Source organism: Apodemus sylvaticus, chromosome 11 (genome assembly GCF_947179515.1).
Source record: "Apodemus sylvaticus chromosome 11, mApoSyl1.1, whole genome shotgun sequence".
Taxonomy (NCBI): Eukaryota; Metazoa; Chordata; class Mammalia; order Rodentia; family Muridae; genus Apodemus; species Apodemus sylvaticus.
The window spans coordinates 79968021-79992258 of NC_067482.1; the positions used below are offsets into that span (position 1 = coordinate 79968021).

Consider the following 24238-nt stretch of genomic DNA (forward strand, 5'->3'; position numbering starts at 1 on the left):
GAGAAAGAGCATCCTGCCTGCTCAGAGTCTTGTCCGTTGACTTAAATGGCCCAGGAGACAGTTCATCCTTTAAAAGCTCTTGGAGGAGACCTGAGTTTGAATTCAAGAACCCATTAGAGTGCCTCAAAACCTCCTTTAAAACTCCAGCTCCAGCATATTGGAGGCCTCTGGCCTCCGCAGGCGCGAGAGCAAGCACACACACACACACACACAAAATCTTTTCAAAATTGTTATAGAGACCTGGAGAAATGGCTCACAGGTTAAGAGCACTGACTGCTGGTTCTTCCAAAGGTCCTGAGTTCAATTCCCAGCAACCACGGTGGCTCACAACCATCTGTAATGGGTTCGGATGCCCTCTTTTGGTGGGTCTGAAGACTGCAACAGTGTACTCACATATATTAAATAAATAGTAAGTAAGTAAATAAATAAATCTTCAGCTGGGCAGTGGTGGCACACACCTTTAATCCCAGCATTGGGAGGCAGAGGCAGGCGAATTTCTGAGTTCGAGGCCAGCCCCAGGACAGCCAGAGTAAACCCTGTCTCAAAAAGCCAAAATAAATAAATAAATCTTTTAAAAAATTGTTACAGAGTTTGTTCTTTTGATGAGATAAATATTGCCTGTTGATGCATTGACCCGGAAGAACACAAGTGTAGACAGAACACTAGCCACGTGTGAGGTCCTGGGTTCCACCTCCAGCACCCAAGGAAGAAGGGAACTCACAGGTACACATAGTTTGTGAACAATTTTAGGGGTATAAAGACTATCTTTAGTTTATCCTCAGAATGTCCAGGTCATTCGATGCCCGCAATTATCGAGAGGATTTCCCAGGTACAGAGGGGGAAAGGTCGCTGAAGGGAACAGAGCCAGTTAGCTGCAGAGTTTCAAGAGCTCGCAGGTGTGGGTTTGGACTGTGCATTTATAGATTTGGGGGACACCCACTTGGTTGTGTTTGAAAAAGAGGCTGGGGAGGGGAGGGCGTGGTTTTCTCTAGTCCTGCCTCCGCCACTGGGCTGGGGCGTGGCCTTCCTCTAACCTGCTCCGGTCCAACATGGCTCCGCGGTTGTGCATCATCTCTGCAGCGGCACGGCGGCTGCTCACGAAGCCGGGACCCCGTGCTGGGGACCTCGCGGCTGCGGGTGCTGTGCGGTGAGAGGCCGACGGGGCTGACCGCGTGCTTGGAACAGGGCCAAGGGAGGGGGGCTGGAATGAAAAGCAGAGACTCTCGGGTTTGGAATTCAGGGGTTAGCGGCAGAGCTGCCAGGATGTAGGCCTGAGGGGAGGGTGAGAAAGAATGGGGAAGGTGGAAAGGTATGGGGAAGGCTTTGTTTTTTAAACAGGTTCATACTACATGTGATTCGACCTCGGAATCCTCTTGCCTCTGCCACCTAGATAGTGCTGGTGTGCACGACCATGCCTAGCTAGGCAGGTTCTTTGTCCTGTTTGGGACCTGGATCTGGGCTGAGAATAAAAAATGAGGTGAATGGGAGGGACAGGTCTTGAGCCCTGGAGCCGGCACGAAGGAATGGGATAGTGGCAGCCTTTTGCCTGGCCTTTGTGGTTTAGCATGTGCTGGGGTCTTTCTGAGCCGAGCGGCTCTACCCTCAGGAAGTTTTAGAAGGAAGGAGAGGAGGACTAGGGTACGGTGGGAAACCCCAAAGTGCTTCCGCGCCAGCTTTGTACAGGTGGGTCAACAGAATGGGGTGGGAGCTGTTCAAGGTCAGCGTTCGAGCCATGAGGAGGCAGCTCTGGATGCAGGACCCAGGTCTCATGATGCACTCTGCACTTTGTACCACCACTGGTGGCCTCCTAGGAGAGAGGCCCAACTCTGCCTTTGGAGGCTTGGCTTCCCCTGACTGGCTCTGGGCTGCTCCTCCCTCTTCGATACCACGCCCAGTGCTACCCCCACCTCTGCACTTATCACCAGGAGCACTTGTGACCCTGTGCTTTTCCCTGATCTCCTGTTTCCCCAGCCCAACACCCTCACAGGTTTTAGGACAGGGTCTGTGCAGAGAGCATTAGCTAAAAGTGAGAACACCTGCCTCACACCTGTGGAAGGGGAGTTGCGTTACTCCTGCCCCAGCCCAAGAGTGTAGCCATGGAGTTCCATTAGATCGCTGTGCATTGGGACGCTAGGAAAACTCACATAGAGGAGTTGGGACATGCGCCCTTCACCTCCGTGCTAGGTAATGAGGAGAAGCCGACATTGGGAAATGAGCCTGGAGTGTAGCCTGTAAACTCAGCCTTTTCTGGAGGGATGACCTTGGGTAGGAGGAGAAGACAGGATGCGTCTGATAGGCTTATTTTCTATTGCTAGGAAATGAACTCGGGAGTTCAGGTATGCTAGGCAAGTGCTCTCTCCCGAGTAAACCATAATCTCTCCAGCCCTGGTTGATTGCTTAGGCTTAAAGAGACCATTCTTCTGTTACCCAGTGCCCAAGCTTACGCCTCAAGCAGTTTCTGACACTGTGAGAACTGAAAGGACATCCAGGAAAATAATCTTTTATAATATTAAAAAATATATTTTAAGCCTGGTGGTGGCGCATGTCTTTAAATCTAGCACTCAGGAGGCAGGCAGTCAGATCTGCGAGTTCAAGGCCATTCTGGCCTACAAAGAGAGTTCCAGGACAGCCAGGGCTACATAGAGAGACCCTGTCTCAAAAACCAAAAGAAAAAAAATTATTTTGGGCCAGGTGTGGCAGCATACACCTTTAATTCCAGTACTTAAGAGGCAGAGGCAGGAGGATCTCTGGGTTGGAAGCCCTCATAGTTCTACCTACCCAGTTCCAGGATGGTTAGGACTACATAGAGAGCCAAACAAACAAAACTATTCTGGGGACCATGGAGATGGCTTTGCACCTCCGAGCACTGGTGCACCTCCGAGCATTGGTCCTTTAAGAATACAGGGGTTGATTCCCAGCTCAAGCAAGTGCTGGCCCACAGCTGTCTGTTTCTCTGCTTCCAAAGGCCCTGACACCCTCTTCAGGCCTGGTCCAGGTGTGCAAGTGTTGCACTTGCAGGCAAAACACTGACACATAACGTAATTTAAAAACTCTTTTGTGAGCTGGGTGGTGGTGGCACATGCCTGTAATCCCAGCACTTGGGAGGCAGAGGCAGGCGGATTTCTGAGTTTGAGGCCAGCCTGGTCTCCAGAGTGAGTTCCAGGACAGCCAGGGCTACACAGAGAAACCCTGTCTCCAAAAACAAAAACAAAAAAACCCAAAACCTATTTTGTGTTCATATGCAAATGAACATTTATATTCATGTGTGTGTGTGTGTGTGTGTGTGTGTGTACATGTCTATCCTGTGGCACATGCGTGGAGGTCAGTCACCTTGTGGCCTCAAGCATCTATCTCAGGTTGTCAGGCTTGGCGGGTGGCTGGTGCCTTTACACTGGCCCAAGACCATCTGTTTTTTCTAAAAGAATTTTGCTTTTATGTATGTGTGTAGAGGGGAGAGAGAATGAGAATGTGCACAGAGTGCAGGTGTCCACTCAGGCCAGGAGATGAGCGGAATCCCCTGGAACCGGAGTCCAGGCAGTTGTGAGCTGCCCTACTGATGGAGGTGCTGGGAACCAAACTCCGGTCCTCCTCTTAGGCCCCCCCACCCCCCAGCCAGGTGGCCAGCCCACAAGGTCATCTTTTATGAGACCGTGTTTCCCACATGAAGGTACCGAGGCACAGAAAGGAACGGACAGTTAGTGGTAGCTCTTTCACGCGGCAGACACCCTGAGGGCGCAAGGATGGGGGAGGGGCTAGAGGCAGCCTACTGCTTCCAATTTGGCGATCCTGGATTATTGACTGTGAGCCTCGGTTTCCTTTTGTGTAATATGGCCATGGTGATCCCTGCTATGCATTTTCCCCTGGATTGCTGTGAAGACACTGAACACTGGCCAAACCCAGTAGTGAGTGACTTGTGTGGTTTTATGCTCTGGTCCTACACTGAGACCTGAGACCTCCTCTTCTTGCTGACCTGCCTGCTCTCTGTCTCTCTGGAGTCACTCCCGGGGCCAGCAGTAATACTTTCAGCCTCAGAGATTTGGAGTAAGCCCTTTGCGTGATGAGTCATCTGGCTGGCCCCTCACTGTTTTTAAAAAGGTACTGCAATGGGAGAGGTGAATATGATTAAAACACACGGTACAAAACCCTCAAAGAACTAATACATTTTTATTTTTATTTTTTGTCTTTTTTTTTTCTTTTTACTAATACAATTTTTAAAACGTACTATAAGGATTAGCTTTTAGTACATAGTAGTTGCTCAATAAACAATGCTATTAACCAGGCTCAATGGCTTGTGTTCCTATCACTGGTAGACCGAGGCAGGGGAATCATGAGTTAGAAGCTAGCCTGGGATATATAGTGGGACTCTTTTTTTTTTTTAATTACTTATTATTTTATGTATGTGAGCACACTGTAGCTGTCTTCAGACACACCGGATCCCATTACAGGTGGTTGTGAACCACCAAGTGGTGACTGGGAATTGGACTCAGGACCTCTGGAAGGACAGACAGTCAGTGCTCTTACCCACTGAGCCGTCTCTCCAGTCTTCAGCAAGACTCTTTTGAAAGAAACAAATAAAAAGCCATTCTTGTTGCTCCTACACTAATCTTGTTAAAAAAACTTTAGTGAGTTGTGCTGGTTTTGCTTGTATATGCGTTTATGTGTTTATGTGTTTCCCCTTGTGAGGATTGAACATAGGACCTAATGCATGCTAGGCAAGTATTTTACCACTAAGCTATAGCTACAGCCCCAAATATTAGTTCTTGTAGCTGAAAACACCTCTCTCGTGACAAGCAGAAATGTGGCCTCTTTCTAAAGTTAGCCAGCTCAAATTGAGATGTTTTAGGACCTACAGAGAGCTGAGCTTTCCAGTCTAGAAAGTTCTGAGGTTCTTGAGCCATCTCACTTGGAGAGGCATCAGACTGTTGAGTGGCAATGTCAGTAGGAGTGTGACAGCTACAGCAGCTGCCTAAGGAGATGGAAATGCTCCAGTCTAGGCCAATTAACTATGGAGTTGTTGTGTCAGAGGCATTGTGTTAGGTCTCCGGGAGGATGGGCGGGCGGAGGATGGGCGGTCGGTCGTCTGGCTAGTCTGCGGCTTGCTCTACAGCTGTGGAAAAGACAGAGCTGTTTAAAATGAATGAAAGTTGAGGTGGAAATGTTTTCCCAGCCCTCTGCATACCTGCTACCATTCCTAGCCTGGGCTACTTAACTGGTTAGGGTTTATTTTTTTGTTTTCTTTTTTTAAGATTAAAAAAACCGATTTGCTTTATGTGTTGGTTTGCTGAGTCTATGTGAACTGTGTTTATACAGGAGCCTGCAAAGGCCAGATCTCTTGAGACTGGAATTGTAGAAGTGAGATGCCTGGGAACCAAACTCAGATCTCCTGCCATAGCAGTGATGGCTCTTCACCACTGAGCCATCTCCAGCCCTTGGTTTGTGTTCTTGCCACAGGGTCTAGCCTGGGACTCTGTCACAGACCACACGAAGTTCTACCAGCCTCTGCTCCCTGACTGTTGGGATTAAAGCTGTCTGCCACCAGGCTCAGCCTGTTTTCATCTTTAATCATGCGTGTCTGTGTGCATCTGAGTGTGGACTTGTGTATGGGAGTGTAGACCAGGTAGACCAGAGGGTCGGATGAGAGCCCCTGCAGCTGGAGGTGTTTGTGAGCCGCCAGATGTGGGTGCTGGGACAGAGCTCAAGTCCTCGGCAAGAGCAGGAAGTGCCATCTTACCTGAGCCATCTCTCTAGCTCCATTAGTGTGTGTTTTGTTTTGGGGACAGGGTTCCCTCTATGTAGCCCCTGCTGTCCTGAAACTCATGTAATCCAGGCTAACCTCAAACTCACAAAGGTTGGGATTAAATATGTAAGCCATTATGCCTGCATCTGTAGTGGTTTGTTTGTTTGTTTGTTTGTTTTTGAGACAAGGTCTCAGAAGTCCAAACTCACTGTGTGCCTGAGGATGACCTTGAGTTATTGTAGGCCTGTTTTACCAAACCTGGCCTGTACAGGCTTTCAGAACGCTGGCTAAGGTTGGAAAGATGGCGTCATAGTTGACAGTGCTAGCTGTGTAGCCATGAGACCTGGGTTTGGATTCCAGCACTCATGTGACAATGGGTGTTGTCTTTTATGTGCCCTTAGCCCAAGTACTATAGTGGGCAGGGACAGGAAGATCACTGGGGCTTGCTGGCCACCATGCTGACTTGGGCAGGAGGGCAAGCCCCTGGGTCAAGGAGAGACTATGTCCCAAAGGAATAGAGGATGAACCAGCTGCCTGTTTCTTGTGAGCATAGACGTGAATGTATCTCTCTCTCTCTCACACACACACACATTCACAGAGAGATAGAGACAGACAGACAGACAGACAGAGACAGACTCTAAAATGCAGATTGTAGCCATGTGCCTGTGGTTTTAGCATTTCCAGGCAAGATCAACAGTTTGAAGGCAGCCTGTGTGTATAGGGAGTTCCAGGCTAGCCCAGGCTGATTAACCACCCCCCTTCTCCAGTCAAAAGTTAAATTGCCGGGTCCACCAGATAATCCCATCCCCAGAGCTTTTGTAGGCATGGGATGGAGCCTGAGAGCTTTGAATAGAGTCTTAGGCTGTGCTGATAGTGCTGCTCCGAGAAGCACTGTAGGAGGGACACTTGCTCCAAAATTCCCGACTTTAAAAAGGAGGTAGAATCTCCAATAGAGATGTAGAGATATTCAGACTTTGCTTGTGGGCATAGAGTAGGCAGTGGTTTTTGACTTTCCTAAATCTGTATCCCTTTGATACAGTTCCTAATGCTGTGGTGACCCCCAATCATAAAATTGTTTCATTGTTACTTTATAACTATGATTTTGTTAGGAATTGTAACATAAATATTCAACATACAATTCCCAAAGGAGCTGGGACCCACAGATTGTGAACCCCGAAGCAGAGGCGTGTTATAAAAATGCCTTATGGTTAGGGCAATGGCTCAGCCTGTAAAGTGCTTGCCATGTAGACGTGAGAACTTGGCTTCAGATCTCCAGCATCCATGTAAAAAGCCAGGCGTGTATGTCCCTGTGTCTGAGTGCTGGTAGGAGAGACAGAAGGCTCCTTAAGCTTGCTGACTGGCTTGTCTTGCCCTCCATTGAAGTGAGGTGATGTTGCAGAAACTGAAGGAGGAGAGCAGTAGATAGCTAATATCAATTCCTAGCACTTGCGCGCACACACACATGCATGTGTGCACACACATACACTCTTACACACAATGGATGCTCATACATACATGTACATATACACGCATATGAATGCATGCACATACTCTCACACATAGACACGTGCACATACCTGCATGTGCTTACACACAACACACACACACACACACACACACACAACTTTAAAGAATAGAGTGTAGGTCAGAGGTGAAGTGACCGTGACCGTCTGACACAGGCCAGGCCTTGGCTTCTGTCCTAGCACTCTAGGAAACAAAATACTTTACAAAAATTGAGGGGCAGATGAAGGAGAAGGGGAAATGGGGAGGAGGAGAGCCATTGGGAAGCCAGAAGAGGCCATGTTAGCTGCTGTCCACCGTCAGACCTTTCTTCTAACAGTCCCATCCTCCAGCCCCTATTTTACAGATGAGCGGAAGGTGAAGAAGCATTAGCTGGGTTTGTCCCACGACACTGACACGTTCTTTTGTCCTTCTGCTGTGGTGGCTGGAATGAAAAGGCCCCGAGTCTGAGTTCACATTCTGGGTCAAGGTCTCCCTTTTCTTTAACTTTCAGGCTTTCGTATTTATCTTCCTTCCTTCCATCCATCCATCCATCCATCCATCCTACGTCTGTGCCTCTTTCCCATTCATTTGTTTCCTAAACACAGACTGCGCATGTGCTGTGTGCTAGTCTTGTTCCAGTTCCTGGAGACACAACAGAACACAGCAGGTCCCCACCTGTCTTAGTAATGGTTCCATTGCTGTGAAGAGACACCATGACCGTGGCAACTCTTCCTCCCCCCACCCCCCTAAGACAGGGTTTCTCTGTGTAGCCCTGGCTGTCCTGGAACTCACTCTGTTGACCAGGCTGGCCTCGAACTCAGAAATCCTCCTGCCTCTGCCTCCCAAGTGCTGGGACTAAAGGCGTGCACCATCACGCTATTGGCAACTCTTATAAAGGCAAGCATTTCACCGGGACTGGCTTACAGTTCAGGAGGTTTAGTCCATTATCACCATGGTGGGCAGTAGGGCAGTGCCCATGTAGATATGGTGCTGGAAAAAGAGCTGATAACTCTACATCTTGATCTACAGGCAGCAGAAGGAGACTGTGTGTCACACTTCCTCTAACAAGGCTACACTTACTCCAGTAGGGTCACACCTAATAGTAACACTCCCTATGGGTCAAACATTCAAACCCATGAGTCTATGGGGGCCATTCCTCTATTCAAACCACCACACTACCCTAGTGATGTGTCGTGGGGGCAGGGCAAATAAAGTGTAATTATCAACTGAACAAAAAGAGGTCTTTTGGGTTTTGATATGTTTAATTTTTCCCTCAGTGCTGAAGATGGAACCCAGCATGTCATGCATGTCTGCATGCTGGGTTGGCAAATATCTCCTATGGAACTATGTCTCTAGCTTAGGCCTAGGGCTTGGCATGTTCCTGCAGAACGAAACAAGGGAGCAGAGTTTAGGCAGGACAAGGGTAGGAGAACAGCAGGAAGTCACTGGAAAAGTAGAATTTAAAAATTTTATTTTATTTTATTTTATTTTGGTTTTTCGAGACAGGGTTTCTCTGTATAGCCCTGGCTGTCCTGGAACTCACTCTGTAGACCAGGCTGGCCTCGAACTCAGAAATTTGCCTGCCTCTGCCTCCCAAGTGCTGGGATCAAAGGCGTGTGACACCACCGCCACCCAGCAGAATTTGAATTCTTAAAAATGTGTACCCGAGGGCTGGAGACATGGTTCAGTGGGTAAGGGTGCTTGCTGCTTTTGCAGAGGACCTGGGTTCAGTTTCCAGCATCCACATGGTGGCTCCCAACTCCAGTTTCTAGGGATCCAATGCTCTTTTCTAGCACCCATGTAGTATACATATATACATTCAGGTAAATGCATCTTTTTTGAAAATGTACTTAAGGGTGTTGGCTTGAAATTGAGACTTCCCTTAGGTCTGAACAAGTCTCTATTAAATATAAAAGATCTTCCTGCTAAGCCAGTTAAGAGCACTGGCTACTCTTCTAGAGAACCAGGGTTTAATTCCTGGCACCCACACGATACTCACAACTGTCTGTAACAATAGTTCCAGGGGATGATCTGATACCATCTTCTAGCCTTCTGGGAGCCAGGCGTGGAAGTGGTACACAGACATACATGCAGGCATAATATCCATATACATAAAGAAAAATAAGAATTAATTAAAAAAAAGAAAGAAAAGCTGTGTGGGCTGCTGTGTCTTGTTTACTGAACACATGGGAAACAGACCTGCAGGCAGGATTTGAAGGGTTGGAAGAGACCGGAATTAGAGCCCCAGGGCCCCCCCCTCCTGGGGTGGTGAAGCCCCAGGCCTGCTCTTCAGGCCCAGCCTCTGGATGTTTATCTTGGCCGCTACTGAAGTTAATGAGTTACTGAGAGCCTAGCTCTGGAGCAAAGGTCTGAGTGGGCAAATGGAGCCACTTTTCTGTGTGCCACTACCTCTTCCACGGCCATTCAGAGCACAGGCCACACCCTTCAGTGCTCCACTTGAGGGGCTGGTTTTCAAGTGCTGTTCGCTGATTTGTCCTTATGACCTTTGGAAGTTGCTTAAATAGTGAGCTTCTGCTTGATCCCGAAGGTGCCGGCAGTAGAGCCCACACTAACGGTGTGTCGCTTAGGAAGTCCCGCCTGGCTTCCCAGAGCCTGGCTCAGAGGCACTGTAGGTGCACCCTGCCTCACCACGCCTCCCACCTAAGGACACCGTCCTTTTGCATTCTGCTAATTGAACAGACACATGCACAATAGCTGAAGGAGCCCGTGAGTTTAGAAGTGGCTAAGCCAGTAGTCTTTTGGGGTTATAAGAATTTAAATCCTCCTTCTCCCCAGTAAGATTCCTCAGTTGTGGTTACTACCTCGCCCTTTGTTTTTGTTTTGTGACGTGATATGTATGGGAGAGCCTGTTTGGGTCAATCAGTAGAGGCTGAGAAATTGTTATGAGATGGAAATATTGTCTCTCTGAAAGGTCTGTACTTGGTGCCACGTGAGAGCTTGCAGCTGCACTCATCTTGGTCTCAAGACACTCCCAGCAAGCTAGGAGTTCTCATTTTTGGTTATAGCTAAGGGACTGAGATCTTTGTAGGCTGTCTGCTTTTGTGAGGAGCAAATTGGTAGCTGGGACCTCTCCCAGCCTCATTAACCTTGTAAGATGTTTGAAGGAATAAAGTAGCTGAGTGGGCCGGCTGGGTGTCAGTCTTTTCCAAGAAGGCTGAACCCCTTCTTCTCTTTCAGAAAATGAAGGCTTAGCATCTTGGTGAGTTTTCTCTACTGTGGCACTTACTACTGCATTAATCAATAGTTTAGCTTTGGTTTTTTTGAGACAGGGTTTCTCTGTTGTAGCCCTGGCTATCTAGAACTTGCTTGTAGACCAGGCTGGCCTCTAACTCAAAAATCCACCTTCCTCTGCCTCCCAAGTGCTAGGGTTAAAGGCGTGCGCCACCACTGCTCAGCTGGTTACTCTTCTTGTGACCAGACACCCAACAAGAAGCAGTTTAAGGGAGAAAGGGCCTGCTGTGTTTGAGTGTGCAGTGCATCGTGGCAGCCAGAGCCTGACGTAGCTGGTCTATTGTGTGCAGTCAGGAAGCAGGGAGATGAATTCAAATACTCCTCAGGTCTTCCTTTCCAGCCACTGTGCAGGGTGAGTTCCCTCAGTTAAACCTACCTGGAAACCCCCTCACGGAAATGCCCAGAGGTGTGTCTCCTAGGTGATCCCAAACCCAGTCAAGGGAGGAGATATTATAGCCTTTATTTCTGGTTTCACTTTCTGTAGTTTTAGTTGTCTGCTAGCAACTCTTGTCAGAAAATATGAAATGGAAAATTCTAGAACTAGACCACATTCACAAACACTTCATTATGGAATAATTGTTTTAGTTTGTCATTGCTAATTTCTCACTATGCTTAGCTTATGAATTAAATTTTATTCTCTCTTTCTCTTTCTCATTCTCATTCTCTCTCTCTCTCTCTCTCTCTCTCTCTCTCTCTCTCTCTCTCTCTCTCTCTCTCTCTCTCTTTTTCCGAGACAGGGTTTCTCTGAGTAGCCCTGGCTGTCCTGGAACTCACTCTGTAGACCAGGCTGGCCTCAAACTCAGAAATCCGTCTGCCTCTGCCTCCTAGAGTGCTGGGATTACAGGCGTGCGCGACCACCACCCGGCCTCATTCTCTCGTCTATCCCTCTCTCTCTGTGCACTCTTTCTCTCTCTTCCCCCTCTCCTCTCGGTCCCTTCTCATGACGACTTCCCTGGCCTCCTTCCTTGGGGCCAGTGAACTTACCTGTCCCGAGAACAGCTTCCCAATAAACCTACCTTTAATATAAAATTAAAATTTATCATAATTATAAATGTATAATATGAAAAATACATTACTTATGGATTAAACTTTTTATAAATATGTGCACATAAAAATATCATATATCATGCTATATGAAACATTTGGGGAAAATGATGTCTTGGCCATAAAAATTCACCAAGGCATTAACAGAGAGTTTACTGAAAACCACTGCAGGAATGCCTGAGTTCCCTGAGAGGGAAGCCGCACCCCTGAAAAGGAATGGAAACACTTCTTAAAAATAATTAAGGGGATATGCTTGGTTTTACCATTGTGAGATTCTCGGAGCCACATCTGAGGGAATACATGGAACCCTTGCATTGTCTTGTTTAAGTCAATCTTTTTTTTTCTTTTTTTTCCGAGACAGGGTTTCTCTGTGTAGCCCTGGCTGTCCTGGAACTACTCTGTAGACCAGGCTGGCCTTGAACAGGGAAATTCACCTGCCTCTACCTCCCAAGCGCTGGGATTAAAGGTGTGCAACACCACTACCCAGCGTTTAAGTCAATCTTATAAACTGGCGGTTGATGTGAGGTACCAAGAGTCGTTAGAGGTTAGATCCATATGTCTGTGTAAGATGAGGACCTGGGCTGGAGAGATGGCTCGGTGGTTAAGCACACTCCCTGGTCTTCCAGAGAGCCCAGAGTCAGTTCCTAGCACCCACATTTTGGCTCACAACCATCTGTAACTTCAGTTACTAAAACTCAGATGCTTTTCTTCTTCTGGCCTCCATGTGTGTAAAATGCATGTGGTGCAGTTACATGCTGGCAAGACACTCAGGCACACTTAAATAATAGCTTTTTAAAAAGATATTATGGGTGCAGCATAATGGTGCACACCTTTAATCCCAGCACTGGGGAGGCAGAGGCAGGTTAATCTCTGAGCTGGAGGCCAGCCTGGTCTACAGAGTGAGTTCCAGGACAGCCAGGGTTATACAGAGAAAGCTATCTTGAAAAACCAAATCAAACCTAAACAGAAAAAATACCATGGGTAAGGAAGGTCAAATTGTTAACGTGGGACTTTTGTCTTGCTTTTGCCTTTTTCCCCTATGAGTCAGGTAGACTGGGGTGGTGATGTTCTAAAGGGGCTCAAGGTGGGAATCTAACAGTGCATTTTGTAGTACATTCTGGAGTTTGTACAAAAGTTTGATATTTGCTAACTCTGCTAAGATCCAATAGAAGGCTTTTGATTGACGGGCGTCAAGGACCCAATGAGCATATAAGCAGTCGTACTCTATTCCAGAGTTAATTTGGAGGCCTTTCCAGCCAGAAGAGCAACAGCTGACCCATGCCATGGGGTCCAATGGCGGGGCTCTCAGAGGGGCCCAGGATTTGAGTTCAGAATTTCCAGTTGTGTTCTTCTCTCTTCACGGACATGCAAAGAGCTTGGTGAGGCAGGGGAAGCTGCTGGTGCTACAGAAGTTCTGTAGCACATCGAGGGAAATGGAAGAAGGAACTTGTAAAATTATATCACAGAATCCAGAAAGGCAAAAGAAAGAACCGTGGCTACTCATGAGAGTAGAGGGAAGGCCTGCCTTTGGACGTCCATGGGTCCCACCTAGTAGGTCAGGCAAGGTGACTTTGGGGGTTAACTCTCTTAGCAATAGACTGCAGTTGTGTGGCCAGAGATGCTGGAGAGAGGTGGCAGGCAGGACTTCCTCTCCTGTGTCTGCCCAGATGATGCCGTTTCACTCTTTCTAGCTGACATGGGATTCCATGGCCCTGTTTCCAAAAATGTAGGTCATGAGGCTAGGGGAGCATGGGAATTATTGGGACTCCAGGGCCTCCACATGGCCCTCTTAACTCCTCTGTCCTGCAGCTTCTATTCCAAGGACAGTGAAGGCAGCTGGTTCCGCTCCCTCTTTGTTCACAAGGTGGATCCTCGGAAGGACGCCCACTCCACTCTGCTGTCCAAGAAGGAGACTAGTAATCTCTACAAGATCCAGTGTGAGTAGCTGCTAAACTGGCTAGCTCCACCCTCAGGCTTTTTTTGTGGGTGGGGCTGGGGTGAAGGGATGAGGATGAGAGTCCATGCTGTCCTGAGAGCCTTGGCCCTATTCGGGCCAGCTCATTCTGACACTCCTCCTCCTCCACACACAAATACATGCGTGTGTAAGTATTGCACGCACCTCACTTTCTGCCCTGTCCTGTGTTGCAGTTCACAATGTGAAGCCCGAATGTCTGGATGCCTACAACAGTCTGACGTGAGTGTCATGAATTGTTTCCAGCCACTGCTGGGACGTAAGAGGTTAGGGGCCCCTGTCCCAAAGAGAGCCTTCGGACATCCTTTGCCTATTCTCCTGACCTAGTCCAGGGGTGTAGATTCTAGAGCTGGAAGCCCTAAGGGTATTTTCCCACCTCTGCTTCTTAGAGAAGAGACAAGCTCAGACCTGGGGCTGGGTTGGGACCTCCATCTCAGGGCCCTTGGTGGCCAGTGCGAGCCCTGCCCCTCCTTATGCCCCTCCCACAGGGAGGCTGTGCTGCCCAAGCTGCACCTGGACGAGGACTACCCCTGCTCGCTTGTGGGCAACTGGAACACATGGTACGGGGAGCAGGACCAGGCAGGTGAGGTTCCCTTGTCTCCGGTGCCACTGCTGCCCCCCAGCCCTGGTCTCCAACAGCTCTCATATCTGTCCTTCTCTTTCTCTGCAGTATCTCTGGGGTACGGGGAACTGTGTTTCTTTCATACCTCATCGCCCTACTCAAACACGTGTTGGCTATTCAGTGTTCTGAGGTGGCCCGAGAGGCCTGAGAGGCCTTCCTTGCCAGGCCCACAGCCATACTTTGCCACATTCTTCCCTCACTGTGGCGTTCTGCGTATGACTCCTCAGTTCCCCAGCCAGAACTGCTCCACCTAGAACCGTTCAGTTTGGTTTGCTTTACCTGTTTTTGTTTTGTCTGAGATAGGTCTTACTGTGTTGTCAGGCTGACCTTGAATGGGTACTCTTTCTGCCTTAGCCTCCTGAGTGCTGAAATGCTTTGATTGCTCGTCTTTTGTTTTGCATATTTTTTGAGTCAGCCTTTCTCTGTGTCACCCTGACTGTCCTGCCTCTGGAGACCAGGCTGGCCGTGAACTCAGAGGTCCACTTGCCTCTGCCTCCTGAGTGCTGGGATTAAAGCGGTGGTTCTCAACCTTCCTAATGCTGCCACTCATTAGTACAGTTTCTCATGTTGTGGTGACCCCCCAACCATAAAATTATTCTCATTGTTACTAGGTAGGCGCACTTTTGATATTGTTATAAATTGTAATCTAGATATCTGATCTCTGTTGTCTGTGGAGGCTGTGACCCACACATTGAGAAACAGTGGATTAGACACGCGTGGCTGTGCTTGACTTATTCATCTGCCTTTTAAAATTATTTTTAAATCTATTGTGTGTGTGCGAGTGCAAGTGTGCGTGCACGTGCGTGTGCACGTGTGCCATGTTCTGCCTGTGGAGGTCATCTTGTTGAGGCAGGGTCTCCTTTGTTTCCGCTGGTGCACAGTGTGCACTCCAGTCTAGACGACACATGTGTGCTTCTGCACCTGACTTTTTCATTTGGGTTCCGAGGAGCGAGCTCAGTTTGGCAGGCTGGTGTGGCAGGAGCCGGTCCCTGCCAAGCCATCTTACCAGCTCTCACCTGTCTTATGGTTTTGTATTTTTGTGTAGACATGGCGTCCTCCTGAAAGGCTGCGTTCTTTGCACTCTTGCTGGTTCAGGGGCTGCCCCTGACTCTCTGGCCTCTACTACTTGGCTCTTCGTTCCTTGGCCATGTACCCTGTAGCTGCCGATATACTTGTCTGTCTTCTCGTAGGGTTCTGAGAACTATATCTCTTTGTAATATATATATTACACCACTGCCTAGCTCTCTTTGTAATATTGAATACCTAATAAAAATATTTCCTCTCTTTAAGAGATTCATGCTGTAGGGGCTGGAGAGATGGCCCAGTGGTTAAGAACACTGGCTGTTCTTCCAGAGGGTCTCAGGTTCCTTTCCCAGCATCCACATGGTGGCTGGCAAGTTCTGTAACTTCAGGAAATCCCATACCCTCTGCTGGCCTCCACTGGCACTGCATGCCCATGGTGCACAGAGAAACCTACAAACATGTCTAGATATAGAACAAAAAAAGTAAATCGTCTCAAAACATTTATGTTACCCGGAGAGGGAGGTCAGCAGTTAAGAGCAATATTGTTCTTATAGAATTCAATTCTGCCGGGCAGTGGTGGTGCACGCCTGTAATCCCAGCACTCTGGGAGGCAGAGGCAGGCAGATTTCTGAGTTCAAGGCCAGCCTGGTCTACAGAGTGAGTTCCAGGACAGCCAGGGCTATACAGAGAAACCCTGTCTCGAAAAAAAAAAAAAAAACCAAATCCAAAAAAAAGAATTCAATTCTGAATTCAATTTCTGGGACCCATTTGGTTGCTCACAACCATCTGCAATCCAGTTCCAGGAAATTCACAACCTCTTCTGATCTCCATGGACACCAGGAACACATACGGTGTGCTTACATGTGTGTATGCATGTAGGCAACACACTCAAATACATAAATTTAATCTTGAAAAACAAAAACAAAAACAAAATTTGAGATAGGGTTTCTCTCTGTAGCCCTGGCTATCTTAGAACTCTGTAGACCAGGCTAGCTTTGAACTTAGATATCTTAATTTTTTTTTTTTTTAAGTTCATGCTGGCTCATCCTATAATCCTGGAATTCAAGAGACTGATGCAGAAGGACTGCTGTGAGTTTGAGGACAGACAGGTCTATAGAGTGAGCTCCAGGCCTATAGAATGAGGCTGGGTCTCAAAAAACCAAACCAAAAAACTACAAAAAGTTTCAATTCCTCGGTCATCTTTGACACACATCAAGTGCCCGCTGATAGGTCTGCCTGACTCATAGCTGCTATCGGTAGGGAGGGGTAAGCATTGCCCGTGTAGTAGAGTATGGTTTGGGATGGTTCAGCCAATGCAGACAGGCCTTCTCAGCTTCCCTTGCATACTCTTGACAACAGGCACTCGATTCCTCATCCACCAACCTGTCTCAGTCCCGATAAATATGTGTTTGCAAAAGGAGAGAAAAAAAGTCTATGAGCCTGGCATGGTGGGGCACATCTGTGATCCTAGTACAGGAAGTAGAGGCAGAAGTTTATGGGCAGCCTGGTGGTCTTATCAAGTTCAGGCCAGTGAGGGCTTTGTAGAGAAATCCCGAGTCAAACAGTAAAGTGTTTCCTGAGTTCTAATATGGGCACCAGACACTGGATTGAAGTTCTATTCAGTGTTATGTAGGCTTAACTCAGTTATCTACAGAGACCCTGTTTTCAGACCAGGTCACACAGTGAGGCTCTGGCAGGGCATACATTTTTGAGGGGCTACTGTTCAGGCCAGCAGAGAATATGACTGGGGGAAATCTCGTAGGATAAAGGGTTCTCAGGGAGAATGCGGCTGGCCTTTCCCTGGGCCTCTGCTGGGCCTCTTGGGTGTCTACCAGGAGGTCATGCGCACATTGGCATCTCTCTATGTATCTTCCTACCCCAATCATACGCTGGTTCGTTCCTGGTGTCCCAGTCTATTCCTTAGTTTTTTTCCCCCTTCCTTTGCCGCCGCCTTCTTTCCGTCCCTCCGTCCCTCCATCCCTTCCCCCTCCCTCCATCCCCTCTCCTTTCCTTCCTTCCTTCTTTTATTTATTTATTTATTTATTTATTTATTTATTTATTGGGGACAGAGCTTTTATATAGCTTGGGCTGGCCTTGAACCTTTTGACTCTCCTGTCTTCTGTGTGTCACTAGCTAAGTCCAGTTTTTTTTGTTTTTTTGTTTTTTTTGGTTTTTTTTGTTGTTTTTTTTGGGGTTTTTTTTTTGGGTTTTTTTGGATTTGGTTTTTTTGAGACAGGGTTTCTCTGTATAGCCCTGGCTGTCCTGGAACTCACTTTGTAGACCAGGCTGGCCTCGAACTCAGAAATCCGCCTGCCTCTGCCTCCCAGAGTGCTGGGATTACAGGCGTGCGCCACCACCGCCCGGCTCTAAGTCCAGTTTTATGCAGTGTTGGGGATTTGAACCCAGGGCTCAGCAGGCTACCAGCTGAGATACACCCCTAGCCCCTGCTTCCTTCCTTCCTTTCTTTTTTTTTTTTCTTTTCTTTTTCTTTTTTGGATTTGGTGTTTTCAAGACAGGGTTTCTCCGTATAGCCCTGGCTGTCTTGGAACTCACTCTGTAGACCAGGTTGGCCTCAAACTCAGAAATTCGCCTGCCTCTGCCTCCCAGAGTGCTGGGATTACAGGCGTGCACCACCATGGCCCAGCGCTTCCTTTCTTTCTAAGGTGGGGTTTCCCTCTGTTACCCAGACATTGGCTCAAGACATCATCCTGCATCAGCTTCCTAAGTGGCTGGGACTACATGCCCCCCCCCCCCCCCCATTTCATAGCTGCAGCTGTTTTTATTTATTTATTTTTCTTAAATTCCTTGCCTTGGAAGATTCCTGTTTTGTTATTGTTGTTTGGTTGTCTTTGCAGTGCTAGACATGGATACTGGGGTCTCCTGCTGTTAGGCAAGTGGTCTAGCTTGAGCCCTCTTTAGAGTGTCCTGTGTCTGTCCTTCAGACTTATTCCTCCTGTCCGTCCAGCCCCTTATAGTTTCCTATCGATCTGTGTGTACACTGCTGTTCCTAGGATGGAAGACACTTAGATCATCTTTTGCTTGGTTTTGTTTGTGATGCTACAGATGACACCCAGGTCCTTCTGCATGCTAAGCATGTGTTTTATCAGTAGCGACCCCCTAGCCTCCTCTGATCCTCACGTTGCTGCTATTTAAGGAATGTTAGTGGGATTTTATGGAGGAGGACATTGAGTCCTAGGAGGGGTCAAAGGCCCTCAAGCTGAGCAGAACTGGTGGTCTCCTGGGCTGGCCACTGAGGTCAAACCCCCACCCACCCACCCAGTGCTACACCTCACCAAGACAAAGGGAACTAGGAGACCTCCGTTCCGCTGCCACATACAGCCAGCCCTGGTGTCAGGCAGGCAGGGCCCCTGTAGCTCCTTGACCTGCATTCCTATTCCCAACAGTACACCTATGGCGGTTCTCAGGTGGCTATCCGGCCCTCATGGACTGCATGAACAAGCTAAAAAACAACAAGGTATCCCAGCATCCTGTGTGCATGTGGCTTCCAGCCCAGCCCTGTGTGGGAGTGTGGGATAAATTCCTCTGCCACCCACAGGGCATACTGGCAGGGTAGCATGTTCCCCTGGCCTCGGTGCCTGCAATGCTCTTCCTCCAGGAGTACCTGGAGTTCCGGAAGGAGCGGAGCAAGATGCTACTGTCCAGGAGAAACCAGTTGCTTCTGGAGTTCAGCTTCTGGAATGAGCCACAGCCCCGGGCCGGCCCCAACATCTATGAGCTGAGGACGTACAAGCTGAAGGTACCTCACTTCCACAGCGGCCCACAGTGCCGCCGTCCCCGTGTCGTCGTCCCCCCCCCCCCCCCCCCCCCCCCCCCCCCGTCCTCCAGCCTACGGCTCGGAGCTGAGGTGTGTGCATTGGTGTGCACAGCTGACCTCAGGTATGAGTCAGGGCCTAGGAATGAGGCCCTCTGGGTCTGGGAAAGGCTCGTTTCCCATCCCTGCCCCATGATGTTGGGAGTCCAGGTGGGGCTCACTTGTTTCTCTCTGGGTCTCTTTCAGCCAGGAACCATGATTGAATGGGGAAACAACTGGTAAGTCGGCACTGGGGCTGGGAATGTGGCAGTCCCTGATGTCCTGGGACATGAGGGAACCCATTAGGTTCCTAGTGGGCTTGTCTGGGCTGTGACCCAGGAGCCCAGCGTGCCCTTGTCCTTGAAGCCTTCAGAGAAAGGTCTGCCTGCGCAGTGCCGGCTCTCTGGAGGAAAGTGCTACCAACAAGCCGGCAGCAGCACTCCCAGAATCTATTCCCTTGGCCCCACTTTGGACCCCTTCCAAAAGTGGCCAAGGAACCATCTGGGCCACCTTGGGGAACCACTGGCTGAGCTTCTGTCCCATATCTCTGCCATCTCCAGGGCTCGGGCCATCAAGTACCGTCAGGAGAACCAGGAGGCCGTGGGAGGCTTCTTTTCACAAATAGGAGAGCTCTACGTGGTACACCACTTATGGGGTAGGTTGGAGACACCCAAGCCTCTGTCCACCACTTTGTAAAACATGTGGATGCATTTGTGTTCCTGTAGCTCTTACATCTTAGCAGAGGGAGACTGCACCCTCAGACATAAACTAGCAAAAAGGAAAGTTTCAAACTTCACACTGAAACTGGGGGAGACAAGGCAGGGGAAGACAAGGACTTTTTTTTGGCTTGAGTAGACAAGATCGTTCTGAAGGATGAAACACAAATCCTGAGCTGAAGGGTGAGAAAGCCAGCTAGGAACTGTGGGAGGCAGGGGTGGGGGTGGGGGTGCGGGGCTTCCAGTGGAAGGAACGGCATGTGGGCTGGGGAGGCCGTCGATGAGGGGACGGGGGAGAGTGAAGATGGGCTGGACAAGGGCAGCGACCAGACCAGGCTGAGGTGGGAGAAAGCAACAGCCCCATATGAATGAGTGCTGTAGCCGCCATGTGCTTTGCCAAGAGTGCCTGGTGGGGATCAAGGTAGGAAGGTGACGTGGGCTCACTTCCGGTAGTGGCACCAGCATGCTCAGACGGATTCATTGCTCTGTGATGAGTGGGACATGAGAACAGATTGCTGGAGGAGGAAGGAGAGGCTAAGGGAGCATTCCGACTCATTCCTAAGCCGCTCTGTGCCCTTGTCTAAGGCAAGGAGGTCTAGGAGTGGTACGAGGTCATGGGCTTGGAGTGTAATTCTGGGAGTATTATATACTTAGGATGCCAATGCAGGGCTCGTCAGATGGCTCAGTAGGTGGAGGCACTTGCCACCAAGCCTGACAACCTGAGTTTGACTTCCAGGATCCACAAGGCAGAGAGATCTGACTCCTGCCTCTTATCTTCCGACCTCCACACACTCACCCCTCACCATAAATGAACATGTAAATGCAGGAAAACAACTAGAAATATCACATGGGCATTGAATATAGGAGTCCATGGGAGAACTTGAGAGTGGAAGGGAGTCACCAACATAGGTATATGCTTCCAAACCTCTAAGCCCTACCACAGGACCTTTGTATATGCCAATCCTCCCCACACCCAATGTTTTTCTTCAACAGTCTACACTTGGCTTTTTTTCATCTGCTAGTTCTGGAGCTTAGATTCACTGTCCTTAGAGTCACTGTCTTCTCATTACCTAAGACCTTCTGTCATCCCCAGTCCCTTTCTTATAAACATTTGTGGTCATCTGAAATTGATCTTTTTAATATGTGTAACTGAGCAGGGCAGTGGTGGCGCACACCTGTAATCCCAGCACTCTGGGAGGCAGAGGCAGGTGGATTTCTCAGTTCGAGGCCAGCCTGGTCTACAGAGTGAGTTCCAGACAGCCAGGGCTATACAGAGAAACCCTGTCTCAAAAAAAAAAAAAAAACCAAATTAAAAAAACAAAACAAAACAAAACTATGTGTAACTGGATGATATTGACACAGCAGTGTTTGTTGAAAGGCTAAGAAGAGGGATCTGGGGAGGAAGGGACAGTAGGGATTGGGGACAGTGGGAGGGCTCCTATGCTGAGGAAGGGACTGAGTTCTCTGAGGGATGAGTCTGTGCCTTCCTCACAGCCTACAGAGACCTGCAGTCCCGGGAGGAGACTCGAAATGCAGCTTGGAGAAAGAGGGGCTGGGATGAAAACGTGTACTACACAGGTGAGTGTGTCCTCTGGGCTCAGCGGCACCTTTGCGAGGGCTCTGCTGGGAGACCTGGGGATGCAGGGCTCCTCTGCTTTCTCTGCAAGGACAGCTAACATCACATGATCACCTCCAGTGTTTTGTCTCCTGTCGTGCTCCCCATCCCCCACCCCTCACCTTTTGAACCCATGTCCTGCTGCATTGCCCAAGCTCATTCTGAATGAACATCTTCCCTCAAGTCTTTGAAGCTGCTGGGTTTACGGGCATGTGCCACTGTGCACAGGTGGGAACTTACTCTGACATGACTTTGACGTTCCACACGATGCAATGTGTCCCAAGGCTTTAGGACTCTAATATAGAGACATGTGGCCCAGGCTCAGTTCTGTACCTCTCAGAGGCTGCTTTCTTGTCAGATGGCGATTTAGAGGCCATCGCAGCTGCAGGGAGGACTGGGAGTTAGTTTGTGGAAAGTGTTTTGCCCTGATAACATCAAAACATGCAGCAGCTATTTTGAGTGAATTTTTCCTGAAACTGTTGCCATTGCTAGAAGCCCAAAGATGCATGTAGGGTCAGGAGACAATGCCTGGACCTTCACTGTGTGCTGTGTAGTGGGGGCATATGAGTGAGCACGAGGTTGTCCCGCCCTTGATGCCTTTAATCTGTCACACGTCTACTGGGTGGGCAAGCACATGTCTGCTGAAGGAGGTGGCATGAGCCTTGCTATCCCAAGTGTGGTCAGCACTGGCATCCACTGGTTACTTCAGAAAAATGCCTAGTTTGCATCTCCTAACCTTCTGTGAACTAGATTTGTAGGGATTTGTATACACATCAGAGTCTGAGAGATTAAGCACAGGAAGCAAGGATCTAAACTCCAGGCTGGAGAGAGGGCTCCATGGCTAAGCATAATACTGTCCTTAGTGAGGACTCAAGTTCAGTCCCCAGCTCACAGCTAGCTGCCTGAAAGTCCAGCTCCTGTGGATCCGACCTCCATGGGCCCTGTACTCAAGTGTATATACCCACATGTAGACATATACACATGAAAAACAGATAAAATCCTTTAAAAACCAAAACTATCCTCCAAGGCACTCTCCGCTGACACCCCTCCCCCACTGTCATGGCCTCCCGAGCTGTACCAGGGGCAGCTGCACCAAATCTAACCTCAGGCTTTGCGGCTCTTACCATGCCGGTGTATCCGCCACAGTTCTCTCTTGCTTGTTGTTTTGGTGTTGGGGATCGAATCCAAGACCTCTCTCATGCTAATCAGCACACACTTCCTCGCAGAAGCACTGTCCTCGCCTTGGGACTGCTTCTTCAGCCAGCCTGTGTCTTTATTTTCACAGCGTAGGCTTGTGTGGCTTGCTTGTTTTGGAAGCACTGACATATGTTAGGGAAGTGTACTACCACTGAGCTACCTTATGTCTACTTACACAGAAGGTGAATAAAATTTTCAACATATTCAACATACTCAGCTTATTAACACTGGGAACCATGGGTCTCTCTCAGTAGAGACCCCTTCCTGTCTCAGGCTTTTGTGAGCTTTTGGGTGGTGCCCAAGGGTACCTCCCTTGCCTCAAGCACCCTGTAACCTCTGCTTTTCTCTCCATAGTCCCCTTGGTCCGGCACATGGAGTCACGAATCATGATCCCTCTGAAGATTTCTCCTCTCCAGTGAGGCTGGCACGGCCTCCACCTCCTTCCCTTTCTCCTGCGGACTAGCCTGGAACGGAGGAGCTTCTAGGCCAGCTGGCAGTTTCCTTTCAACTCTGGAAGACTTTTGATGGGCGGTGTTCAGCTTAGACAAAGATGACGTTTTTCTGAGAACTTAAGTCTATTCATACCCAGCCAACCTTTCCCATGCTGGATAAGTTTTTAACTTCCCTAACTGCAGAATAGCAACCTTTTAAGCAGTCGTATATTTTCCTCTTAAGATTCGTCATCTCCAGGACATAAGTCCCTAGCTAACACTGTGGCCATGGCTTCGTTGCATAAAGGCTGGTATAACTGGCCATTACGAGGTATGGTATGGCCGTTAGGGGGTATGGTGTGAAGGATGTCACACTGTTAGGGGGTACGGTGTGAAAGGTCGTCAGTCCAGGTGTGGCCCAGGAACTCTCGGGGGGTCTACTGTTAAAAACGCAAGCCTGGGCCTTTAAAAACAAACAAACAAACACAGACCTGCCATAAACTCTGAGGTTATCAAAGTCAGGAGAAGATCCAGAATTCTGCTTAAAGGGCTGGGAAAAAGATGGAAGTGGGAAAGATTGGGATACGTGAAACAGGCTTGAAGCAGGAACCCTTCAGAAATGGGCACATAGGGTCCAGAATTTAAAATACAGAATTAGGAAGATAGAACACAGATAACAGGATCTTTGTTTGTTTGTTTGAGAAAAGATTTCTCTGTGTAGCCCTGGCTGTCCTAGAACTCACTCTGTAGACCAGGCTGGTCTAGAACTCAGAAATCAGTCTGCCTCAGCCTCCCGAGTGCTGGGACTAAAGGCGTGTGCCACCACTGCCCAGCGAGATGACAGGATCTTAAGGGAGGACCATGTCCCTTAAGACAGATGGAGAGGCTTTATCCATGTTTTCCTACACAATGTGGTTAGAACGTGAACATGCCTCAGTTCTTCTGCACGTCTTCCTTCCTACAGGCAGAAATGCAGGCTGAGACCTATAGTCCTGTCGAATTCTTTCTTTCCCTACTTGACATTGTCCCCCAAACCCTCATTTTGCAGAACCATTAGGTCTGTGGAGTGGATACAGTGATTCTGGGGTCTCTTCAATGACCCCCATACCTCATGATCCCCTGCTTAGATAGTCTTGCTACCACATCAGGAGAATGCACTGGAATAGTTGATGGAACCAAATTAAATATTTACTGTAAATTGTGGTGCTGTCTTCATCTGCAAGGAATCTCAGTAGCTGTCTAAGGCAGGGCAGCTTTCAGTTGGCTGAGTGGTCTTGACCTCTTAGGGAGAGCGTCTTCATCTTCATCCCAGGGC

General features: G+C 48.7%; 1 protein-coding gene across 1 annotated transcript; it reads left to right on the forward strand.

Moving 5' to 3' along the window:
* The first annotated feature begins 1023 nt into the window (after positions 1-1023).
* On the forward strand, positions 1024-24121 carry Nipsnap1 (nipsnap homolog 1). The gene is made up of 10 exons (XM_052199740.1): positions 1024-1147; positions 13346-13473; positions 13685-13730; positions 13997-14091; positions 18558-18628; positions 18770-18910; positions 19172-19203; positions 19525-19619; positions 21175-21258; positions 22847-24121. Exons 1-10 carry the CDS (start codon positions 1050-1052, stop codon positions 22909-22911), a joined length of 855 nt encoding a protein of 284 aa, XP_052055700.1. The 5' UTR covers positions 1024-1049; the 3' UTR covers positions 22912-24121.
* Positions 24122-24238: the final 117 nt, after the last annotated feature.